This window comes from Maniola jurtina, chromosome 5 (genome assembly GCF_905333055.1).
Source record: "Maniola jurtina chromosome 5, ilManJurt1.1, whole genome shotgun sequence".
Lineage (NCBI taxonomy): Eukaryota > Metazoa > Arthropoda > Insecta > Lepidoptera > Nymphalidae > Maniola > Maniola jurtina.
In genome coordinates, this window is record NC_060033.1 from 15,860,454 (window position 1) to 15,872,749 (window position 12,296).

General features: G+C 36.7%; 1 protein-coding gene across 1 annotated transcript in view; it reads right to left on the minus strand.

Annotated features, from left to right (window-relative positions):
- Nucleotides 1–1,932: 1,932 nt before the first annotated feature.
- The window catches only part of LOC123865020, a 191,027-nt gene continuing 180,663 nt past the window's right edge, over nucleotides 1,933–12,296 (minus strand). Inside the window, exons 8-14 of the mRNA XM_045905836.1 lie at nucleotides 11,561–11,693; nucleotides 10,832–10,956; nucleotides 8,890–8,981; nucleotides 8,256–8,433; nucleotides 3,982–4,117; nucleotides 3,187–3,319; nucleotides 1,933–2,608 (exon numbers count right to left, since the gene is read on the minus strand). Of these exons, the coding sequence (XP_045761792.1) occupies nucleotides 2,534–2,608; nucleotides 3,187–3,319; nucleotides 3,982–4,117; nucleotides 8,256–8,433; nucleotides 8,890–8,981; nucleotides 10,832–10,956; nucleotides 11,561–11,693 (872 nt within the window). The 3' untranslated portion in view covers nucleotides 1,933–2,533. The remainder of the gene's footprint in view (nucleotides 2,609–3,186; nucleotides 3,320–3,981; nucleotides 4,118–8,255; nucleotides 8,434–8,889; nucleotides 8,982–10,831; nucleotides 10,957–11,560; nucleotides 11,694–12,296) is intronic.

Genomic DNA, 12,296 nt, shown 5'->3' on the forward strand with positions numbered 1-12,296 from the left:
GTGGTTTTCTAGCGTCTTAACATACGTACTAGAGGCCTTATGCTTAAAACATTGAAACAGTTACCATATCGTATGTAGGTACAACAACTTGTTGTTGTTGCGTTTTGAATGTTTTAAATATTAAGCCTAGCTACGAAACAAACACTAATAAAATAAGGCAAATGGGTATTACGGAGGGATTTAAAATAGTCACTAAATATCAGGCACTCAAATTGAAATAATTGTATAAACCAACTCTTAGAGGTCTAGAGCATTAATCCTATCAAAACATCGAAACACTATCCGGGTCACTACAAATAAACGTTTTAATACTATCACCAGTCCTCATACCTACACAAATGGAGTAGATTAGATCTTTAATATATAATAATTTGTATAGTTAAGTAACATTTTATAAAATAATACTTGTTGAGTAAACTGGTGCGATTTTAGTTTTATATTTTTCCTCATTGATATTTTACTAAAAATTGGCGCAGTCGGTAGGATTCCACAAACAGTCTGTTTCATTATTCCTTACAACTTTATGGAAAGTCCTCTTGCGATTGTGAGTTGAAAATTTTATATTCTACTCCATTTATATAGACAGGGCTCTTCCTATAAGCTACAGGTAGGCCCACTAAAAAGCAAATTCTTCTTTACTACCACATCGTCCATTTTGTAAGTTTTTAGCCAATAATTAAATGGATGGATTCAATTTTATCGTTTAGTTTATAATATTAGATTATCCATGTCGTCCTAAACTTTTTTTGTGATTGGGATAATATACTAACCCATACGATATAAAATTGCCCTGTTTGATTACAGCTGCCCAACTTTGACAAGTAAGTACCTACATCATGCACTATACCGAATGTCTCTCTCTACAACTAATCCTTTAATTTAAAACGATTTGTCTATCCCTAATTCGTTAGCTTACATTTTGAAGCCGTGGACCCATTTGGTATGATGTTTTATTATACATTTCGAGAGAAGGATAGGACGAAGTTTTCAAGTAATATTTTTAATAAATAAAAATATTAGCAAGAAAATGAAAAATAAAAATTATGATTATATGGAACAAATAGTTTACAGGGGAGTTTAAAATAACCCTTAGGTCGAGTAAGAAGCGCTGATTGGCGGAATAGTAAATAATTCAGAGTACAAATTTAATCCTAATAACCCCTACATTTATACAATACTGTACGCAATCACTAATTTGTCTGACCATTGAAGTAATATACATTGAAACGTTACTTTATCTTAATAATATTATAATAAACATTTTTTTTTTAATAATTGGCAATCAAAAATTAAAAATTATAGAGTATCTGAATACATGCTTGTACAAAAATTTATAATAATATGTGAGTCGTTTTCTAATAATAATTATGCTTTGATAATTCAAACATAATTTTGATTGATGTAATTACATTGTTTAAATTGTATATTTTAGTAGCTTTTGTATTAGAGTATTGATAAACTTATAATTTTATTAAAAGCTGCATTATAATAAAGTTATAATATTTTAATTCTAATTTATTATATTATCCTAACATCTACTTGGAATATGAACATTTACCGAGGAGACACATTGGGATCACAATATATTTTTATAACTATGTACTTCAATAATACTTTTATCGTTTTTATCAATAATTTTACAAAAAATTTTCATCAGCCCATTTATTTTTAAAAATAATCTAAGGTAAATCAATTGTTTTTTAAACTTTTCAAGATGATAAATGGCAAATCAAATAACGTTTCTGTATTTAACTTCATCTGATATATAAAAAATCCGATAAATATTATATTTTATTTAAATTTATTAATTTATTAAATGAAGAAAATGAAAAATTAACATTTATAATATTTAAGCAAAATAATGTTCAATTGAACCAATATGAACAAAATATAATCAATTTTTCCATTTATTAAATTGAATTTGATTGTTTCATGGAACGTTTGTCTTACAAAATATTATGTATTGCATATTTTAAGATTACGAATATTTAGTTGTTCATTGAACTTCAAGTTGTCAATATAAAAGTGTCGCCGGCCCGCCATATTTGCGTTTGCATTCTAGCCTAAAGCAATTGCTCATATCTCATCGATGTGTATTATCGCACTAAGCTTTTAATACCTTTTTAAAAATCTTCACACATCTTGCGCCTTTATACCTAGCTTTTATAATTTTTATCACTCACCAAATTATTATGTAGTCTTTAAATAAATATTAATTTACAATTTTTTGAATTGAATAACGCTATAAAAATCACTACATTCATCACTTTCGAAACGTGTTTTAGCAAAAGATATATCTAAAAGATAAAGGTTTCGGTGTACAATATTTTCTTTGCTTGCCCTGTTTACCGGCCGCACGCGGCAAACGTATGCCAAGTGAGTAAACTTTGACCGAGGGCGTTGGGCTAACGTGAACTAGTCCCTTACGGGTTTGGCATTAACATAAAACAGATTAGCTAGATAAGTGACGCTAAGTGTAGTTGGCTCCGCAGTCGAAGAAGGGGAAGCAGGCGACGGGCTCGGCGACGGAGTGCTACAGCACGTGCAGGTTCTCGCATGACTTGGACTTAGAGTCGCGCGCCCACACGCGGCCCAGCAGACCTCGGACCTGACCACAGAGATAGAATACATTTATAGGACAAGCTACTAGACTACTATTACTACAACTAGCGATCCACCCCGACTTCGCACGGGTAGAATTTTACAATTTTCGTTGGCAACTCTAATTTTTTGAAAATAAGATAATAGGTATCTTTGTTATCAGATCATTTCCTACACCACAGTGGCACCGAACAGAAACAAACCAATAAACCAACAAAAAAACACACTTTCGCATTTATAATAATACTGCTGATACCCGCGACTTAATTTCCGTTGCAATATACAAATAGGTTTTTAAAAATACCATGGAAACTCATGAATTATCCGGGATAAGTAGCCTATGTGATAATCCAGGTTATAATCTGTCTCCATTCCAAATTTCAACCTGTGTCCAGTAGTTTTTGCGTAAAAGAGTAACAAACATCCATACATACAAACTTTCGCGTTTATAATAAAAGTAGGATATAGGTAAGGTATAGGTTGAGGTAGAGGAATGATTGGCCCTGTACACGTTCGCCGAGTGCGTTGGGCCAATGTGTAGAAGGCTCTTTAGCCTCTAAACATTGGCTCTGTTGCAATGGTTACCTTTACACTGGCAGACAGTCGCGTGCGTTTCCGCGGCGTGCTGGACGCGGAGGCGGGCGCGGGCGACGCCACTATTTCAGTTTCGAGCGGCGACCGCGCGCGGCTGCGGTTCTTGCGAGAAGTGCTGCGTTTCCTACAATTGAGTGATAGAATAAAATATATTTTTATTCAAGTAAACTTTTCCAATTAGTGCTTTTGAATCGTCAAAATAATTTACCACTGGTTCGGAATGCCTTGATTACAGGCTTAAATCAAACATAAACTTAACTTAAAGCCTCCAGAAGGGCTGGCTTATTTTTTGCGCAAAGGACCTGACCGTCCAAACTGGAAATGTAGCCAGTATTTCTGGCATCATTCCACACGGATCTCTATGATATTTACAGTAATTAGCTTTAAGTTTCTATTGTAACATTTTCAACTTAAAAAAAAACTAAATAATTTAAACATCTAATGGACTCTTAGAATAAAAAAGTGTAACAAAGTGTAAGTGTGTGTAAAAATTACCTATTGAGTTGCTATAATAACAATAATTAAAATATAGGTAGGTAGAGGTAGGTACGATTATAGGCATGTGTTACACATGTATAAAAATGCAACATTTTTGCTACTTTAAAATGGATGATGACTGACATCTACAAAGCAAACTTGCACTTTGCTCAGATTTTACTTATACTTAAAATGGCAGAGACATAAACTTGTCTTATTTTAGCCGTGTTAAGTTAATTTCCACTGTTGTCTCAGTAAACTTAGGTACATTCGTTCGGTTTCAACAAAACTAATTGTCCTCACTCTCACCTCACTCTCTCGGCGTGCTGCTGCTTGAGCCTGATCTGCGTGAGGAGGCCCACGAGCAGCTCGTCCACGTTGTGGTTGATGCCCACTGACGTCTCGATGAACTTGCATTCGTATGATGTGGCCAGCGCTTTACCCTCTGGAAAAAATAGAGATAGTATGGGAGATCAGCTGCTCCTTTTAATCCCATCCTTAACAAAATTGGTGTAGAGCTAATTCTGACCGAAAAATAACTTTGAATGGGTTGTGAGTCAGTGGATAAGCCACGTTGATTCATAAGAAAATTTTAGGTTAAGATCTAGCGCACTTTGTTTTTGCTGAGACTTAGGACACTGAAAAGCGAGACAGCGTTATATTGCTGGCTAATCAGTCTTTTTTAACTGAAACTTAAGAGGGCTCTCTCCGTCACTCGTTTCATACAATCGTAGTTCCAATTTCATTTGAATATTAAGCAACCAAAGTCCATGAAATTTTGCAGACATATTCTAGAAACTAATATCTATGTCTGTGGTTTTCCAGATTTCTGTTAAAATATTCGGTTTCAAAGTTACGCGGTCTCAAAAATTTACATACAAATCTTTGAGCCCCTGTAATTTTAAAACTACTTATTTTTAGAAAAATCTAAAACACCACAGACACAGATATTAGTTTTTAGTCATCAGTTCAGGTTATTATCACTATCACAAATTCATTAAATATGTTGATTTTTTCACTCAGGTGCCTGCTCTATATTAAAAAGTCGGTACACGGCAGATACTTCAAAATTGCTAGCATTGTTAACGTACGAAACGAAATCCAAATTGTCGACATGACAAAAGAACTTCAAATAAAATAAAAAGGGGACTGACAAAGGCAAAATTACCGCGCGTTGAGAAATGTTTGGAGAGGATTCGGAGCTTATTGAGAACCCACTCGACTCTGTAACAGATTCTGCTGAAATTAATTGCTGAATTTAAATTAAAACCCCCGGTCAAGTGCTTGTTGGATTCCGTGAATGCCTTTGACAGACACTAGCTGTTTCACAGGCTCAGATCTACAGAGCGGACTTTGACTTTGTTTAGACTTGAGACACTGTAAAAACGAGACAGCGTTATTCCGTTGACATAAATCTGTCTCGTTTTGACGTGACAACGTCTTATAATTCGATAGAGCCGGCTGCACGCACGAAAAAACATGACTCATGCGGCGTTACCTCGCTCTGAGGCGTTCCATATAAGGCTTGAAGTGCAAGCGAGAGCGCGAAACGAGCGACAAAGAAGCACAATCGGCCTTTGTTGGCACGTTCAACTATCGTCAGTAAACCGACTTTACAGACAACCAATTTTTAATTAAAACTTAAGTCTAAGCAAAGTCATAGTGTGCTCTATAGATAAGAGTCTCTGAGCTAATCCACGGCGGATAGACAGACAGACGGACATGGCAAAACGGAGCGAAGCATGGGCGGGGTCAGCTAATAGGTCACCAACTCTCCACCCATATTATAATTACGAAAGTTGTCATTCAATTACGCCGGAACGGAACAACGTATCGGCATGAATTTTTTTCACGAGCAAACGAGCAGGTCGGTCACCTGATGTTAAGTGATTACCGCCGCCCATGAACATTTGTAGCACCAGAGGAACCGCCGATGCGTTTCAGGAATTTGTTGGTCCTCCCCTTGAATAACCCCATGTTATAATCTAGTGAGAATACCGCTGAAGGGAGTCAAAGTCAGAATCATTTATTCAAATTAGGTACAATTGTACTTCTTTTGATAGTCGAAATTGTTAAATTTGTACGATATAGTGATGATAATTAATTACGTAACTTAAAACTAAAGCTACGAGGCTTCCAAACGCGCCCAAGTCTGAGAAGAGCCCACAACAAACTTAGCAGTTGATTCCACAGTTTGTATGTGCGTGGTAAAATGGATCTGGCACAAGTCACAACGGACGATCGAAGTGTGCCAGGCACCCAGCAAGTAGTTAGTATAAAAAGATTTAGAAATACACATTGATTTCTATTAGTAAAAGAATCCAATTTCCTCCCCCGCATTACATTACTCATGTTTCATCGATTTTCGTTCAATTTATTTGGAAGCATGATTAATGACTGTAACCGTACCCATCATACCATTCGGTATATTACATCCACGATTATAAAATACAAGCGGATACCAGGCGTGTGCTACTACGCTAAAAAAACAAAGAACACTCTAAAAGCATCTTCGCATTATTGCCTTTCTAATAAAATCGGGCACATCGGTTGGATCGTTTGAAAATCCATAATGGACGCACTAGGTAGGTACTTATGAGCACCGCTCCCCTCTCAAAATTAGATTGGTACGCCATGTCCAGCACGCTGGCTGAATGCGGCTTACACACCTTTGAGAGCATGATGTAGAACTCTCAGGTATACAGGTTTGTAGAAATGCTAGAAGTATCAATAGTATAATCGTAACTAAACATACTTTGCGCTTAGGCAAACTATTTGAATTGTAAATTTCTTTCGCAGCCGGTGCTACTCATTTATGTAGAAAGAGAGCCTGATACAGAATAAATAGGAATAAATTACACAGATAAAAATTACAGAGACTATACCAAAACCTGAAATTCAAAATCAGGAATTTGAATTGCTAATTGTTCCAAAATGAAGAAAATCTTGTAAATCTTGTAATCCGGATGGGCAAATTGAAAGTAAATAAGGGCCTAGTTAGGGGCTATAATATAACGCGGGACCTTGGGTCCTTTCTGTTTACTTTATAGGTCGTTACTCCTTATAGATGAAAAATCCGAATTTTCTATCCTGAGTTGGGAAATAAGTGTTTTAGGGTTCCGTATCTCCAGAGCAAGAAAGAAACCCTTATAGGTCCACTTCGTTGTATGTCTGTCTGTCATGTCTGTCAAGTCCGGAAACTAAAACGAGTTGAATTAAAATCAATAAATAGTTAAAGTTTAAGGGTGTCTGGCAGGGGGTTGCCCAGATACTAAGTCTGGTAATGCATGACGTGATGTCTATTTAGAAGAAAATATAAAAAAATACACTTTATACTTTGACGTAAGACCCAAAGCCACCATGATTCAAACTTCATAGACGCTGATCGTTACTCCCTGTGTTGGGGCAGTATGCAGATAAATTTTCAGCTTTTATAAAATAAAAGGTCTCGTTCTCGCTGGCTCTTAGTCCAGAAGTAAAATAGATTAATTGTAAAAAAAATCACGAAAATCCTAATTGAATCCATACCAATATTGTATTTCAACCGCGAAGGTGTGTTAGTTTTCACGGCTCATCCGTTTAATTTATTTTACCAAAACGATAAAGGGATAGCTTTTATCCCAAAGAGGGACATGGACGTGGAATTTTTATTCCAAAAAATAGAAAAGAGTTCTCACGGAATTTAAAAAAAGTTAAAACCATGTGAATGAAATCGCGGGCATCAACTAGTATCCAAATAAAATGAAACTAAGTTACAATATAGCCACTCAAAAACAAAACAAAATTGAATCCATTCGCGAGCTCCAGCATAACTCGGTTAGTATGTGACACACGGACATACATGATCGAATTATGCATACATGGCACTTGTGAGTAATCTACTTAGTTCAGAAGTTGTCTCGTATGGTTCTCTGTATAACTCCTCACTCGAGGATTACCTAAGTATGTCGTTCCGTTGGAAATATCAATTTTAATCCATATTATTTATGAGAGTTTTGGAGCCAAAAGATAAACTTTTATCGGCAATTGGAGGTATGATCGTTTTCCGGAAACTATAGAAGTTTTGATTGAAATTTTAAGTCCACACGTTTGATTATTGTGGACATTCTATCATTGTCACTTCAACTTCGCAACCAGTTGAGCTATGTCAGTTACTCTGGTTCTCCTAGGGAACTCCTCATTTCTGATTTGATAGGTTTGAAGCATAGGTCTCTCCATCGCCCGCTACGTGGCTTTGAGCTTTCTTATGAGGAGAATCCAAGACATGGAACCCAATAAGTATCACAAATCTATGCTTATTTAAAAAACCCTTTATTGGAGATAAAACTTTGATTTTTGGTAGTTCAAGTCCACTTAATATTGGACTAATTTTAGTTCTAATTTGGAAAAGTTCCTTAAGAAATTGACGGAACCATTCAATCTCCTTTCGCCACTCAGGGCACTTCAAACTTTTGGTATCTTCCTGCAAAGTTGCCCAGGTTGCTGAGCCTTTTAGTTACCATTAGTTGGCAATGCTGAGGAACTCTCCAATTTATTTTCTACAAGTTTTCTTAGACTTTTCATAGTAAAGAACAGATCCTTACCATCAGTCGGCACAACCCTGGACCGTGCCAAGTCAGCCTTGTTTCCCACCAGTATGACAGCTCGCCTGGTGGTGTGGCCAGCAGCCCAGAGAGCCTGCAACCTTCGCTCCGCCTCCGCGAAGCTGGCTCGGTCTGCTGTTGAGTAGACTACACAGTAGCCATGAGCAGCTCCTTCCGACTGGGAACAAATTAGGATGTATGAAATTGTGTTGAATAAATACATTTTGTTGGTACACCATAATGAAACAAAAAAGATACAGAAAAATATTAATGGAACAATTTAGGTAAAAGATACATACCTGAAAGTCATATTTTAAAAGGGAGAAAAGAATGTATGTGGCAAAAACTCAACTCCAACAAATGTACAACACTGTATACAAAACTAATTATTTGGTCTGTAACTCTAATTAACGGTGTTCGGATTTTTCCTTTACTTGTGCTATAAGACATTAGCTACCTGCCAAACATGATTCTAGATCAACAGGAAGAACCCTGTAGGTTTTGATTTCTCGAAATCGACAGACACGACGGAACAACGAAGTAAATATGTGTTCCTTTTGAGGTACGGAACCCTAAATACAAATTCGCTGAAAAGTCTAAGGGAATGAAACGCCATCCTTTAAAAAGAACTCACGATTACATTGTCTGGAGGAGAATCTAGAAACGTGATCTCAGACTCGTCGCCCGCCAGCAGCACACAAACGGACTTCTCACCGGATTCATCATCTGGAAATACACGAATCATATAGATTTATCAGTATAGAGATGGTATTTTGATGAAGTTTAAAATCTCCAGTCCAATCCTCAAATCCAATCCTTAATCTAAGACGTTTTCATTGTTACGTTCAATAGGTGGATGTGGCAAATATAGTGGAGTTGAACAAGAAGATGGCAGCTTGCTTGAGAGGGTTTTTGTGGTTTTAGTAATTAAAAATCCTGCATAACCTGCTGTGTCAGTTAAGTTTCTACATTTAAAACAAGTGTAAATTAAAAATTTATAACACCCCCGACAAGTGAAGGTTACAGTAACTAGAAAAGAGCTGATAACTCTCAAACGGCTGAACTGATTTTCTTGGATTACAGCTAAGAACACTCTCGATCAAGTCACCTTTCAAACAAAAAAAACTAAATTAAAATCGGTTCATTAGTTTAGGACCTACGATGCCACAGACAGATACACAGATACACACGTCAAACTTATTACACGCCTCTTTTTGGGTCGGGGGTTAAAAAGTTGTTTCACTGAAAAAAATCGATAAATGCCTGGATCCAGCTGGATTTGCTTTGATCCAGCACAAATTAAGCTGGATTGGAAATATTGCTGTTGCAATCCCAACTGGGCCATTTTCAAACGTATAATTTTTTACTTTTCAGCTCGTTTTTTGGTACAGCAGTCGTGTTTTTAATTTTTTTATTATGACTTTGGCCTGATCATTGAAAATGTATAAGTTTGTGCTTATTATTTTTTGCTGATATATTTTAAGATGCGATTTTTTTTTAACATCGTGCTGAGTTGAATGAACCACTCAATAAAACAATAGTCTGCTGTGATTCTAACAGTTCACTGATCTTGTCTTGGCTTGGACCTGATGTGGACAAACTTTTTATGGACGTTAGTTAAAATCGCGGGCTCAGCTATGTCTGGATCGATGTAGTTTCAGAGTACAAAGCTTAACTGCTCTCTACATCCTTAATGATCCAATTTCATGCCACAATGTTCATGCTAGTTTTGATACGTTTTTGAGGTTTTGAGAGATATAAATTGTTGCCATGATTGTTGTTTTAGATTGATTGAATAGAGGATTATAATGTATCTTAAGATCTATTGTTATTTGGACTTTTAACAGACAAATTTCAAGTTAATTGATCCAAGCAGTTTGAGTTACACATACATCAGTCAGTTTCTCATTTCACACCCATCCATACCCATACCTAGGTACTTAATATTTAAAAAATTACAAATTCAACAATTGACAATTAGAGAGTGTACAATGGTCCTACCTATCCACTACCTAAGTATATTATAAACGAGCTATAGCTGTAGTATAATGCGAAAGTAATTTGTATTACGTATTGAATATTCGTATGTGTTTTAAAAGCTGGAGTAATTTATTACATGTACTGAGTCAATTATTCGTATTTGTTTACCCTCCAGAGTCATGATTACCCAAATTGCTTCGGGATTCTCTTTGAAATTCTTTGATCCCTGACGAAAGGGATTAAACACAATTTCCGAAACGTTTAACATTAAATTAAAGTGATCCCATCAAACATGTTGATGTGGAAAAGGGCCCAAGTTGAAATAAGCAAGTTAATTTTATGGCCAATTGTAATTTTCAGTTATAAGTCAAGAGGCATGCAGGTTTCCTTACGATATTTAGTGATATTTAATTGCTTAAAACATGGGTCAGCACTACTCAGCAATAAATTCAAAACTTATAATTTAAAATTAACAACCAGAATCACCATCATCATCAACGGATAGACCTCCACAACTGGACATGATCTTTTCATCGGACGGATCTTTGTATAGTACCTAGTAGTAGAATTGGAATTGATTGTTGAGAGTTCCTTACCTATGCTAGTGTCATAAGCGTGCAGGTACTCTGACGTCATGAACTGTCCGACCAGGCTGGACTTCCCGACGCCAGGGCCTCCTATCACCAGCACTCGGTACGTGCTGAGGCCGGCTGAAGAGTCCCTGGTGAACAGAATGTTTAGCTTACTCCGCATTTGGTTGTTTCAGCTTCAAATTTTAGTATCAGGTCTGAAATGCGATGGCTAGGAGATTCTCGAATTGTTAACTATCACATTGAATGTCATTTTAGAGCTCGTTCACACAGGCTGCGTAAGCGTAGACGTAGGGCGTACCATTGCGTTGTAATGTATGGAACTGTATGAAACATGGCATACCGCTTGCGAGGCGTAAACGTTCACGTAGACATAATGCGTGCATTTACGTCTACGGGTTTACGCGCGTCACTACGCACGTGTCACGTGCTGCATACGCAATTGGTGTGAATCGGCCATTAACCTTTCGCATCATGTAACATGTTCAATATTCTGTTGGCGTTTATCTGTACTTCAGAAAATATTTCTGATGCGCTATACAAACGGTGCAGTACCATCAAAATCTTGAAACTGAACTATGTAAGTATAATCTAGAAGAAGTTAAAAACATAGGGTTAATGTCCTGGTTCTAGCAATTTTTTTTGATGTATCAAATACTATTAAAGTGTTGGAAGACTCGTAGATCTGTTAACTACTGTATCTGATTTAGGAATCAGCTGCATTGTGTCTGTTACCTGGAAGACGCTAAGGAGCATGGAGCAGACGCCCGGGTCACGGCCTCAGTACTCGACGCGCTGGATGCTACTGATGTGTTGGATCGCGATCTTCTCGATCTTAACGAATCGCCTCTGTTGATTACGCCTTTACCTGGTGAACAATAAAAAATATTCTTCACAAGTTACTCCTACTTAATCTGCGGGTACCATGTTAAAATACTACATAGTTATAGGGTAGGGAGGGAGCCAGCGTGTGCCAGACTTCGTTATTTTATAAAAGGATTCACACGTCATGCATTGCCAGACACTTAGTGTTGTGGCGACTCCCTGCCAGATACCTTTAAACTATATAAACTCTTTTTTTGCGATACTAAGTGTCTGGCAATGTATGACATGATTTCTAATACAAAAAAATAAAATACTACATAGTTATAGGGTAGGGAGGGAGCCAGCGTGTGCCAGAATTCGTTATTTTATAAAAGGATTCACACGTCATGCATTGCCAGACACTTAGTGTTGTGGCGACTCCCTGCCAGATACCTTTAAACTATATAAACTCTTTTTTGCGATACTAAGTGTCTGGCAATGTATGACATGATTTCTAATACAAAAAATAAAATTGGGCTTTATATAATTTCGACGTAAGATTTTTACACCTTTATTACCTGTTATCTTCCAAAGCGACCATGATCCAAAGTCGCTAACCTAGTCGTCCTTCATAGTCGCTAGAAATCTATCTAATCCTCTCTGTGCT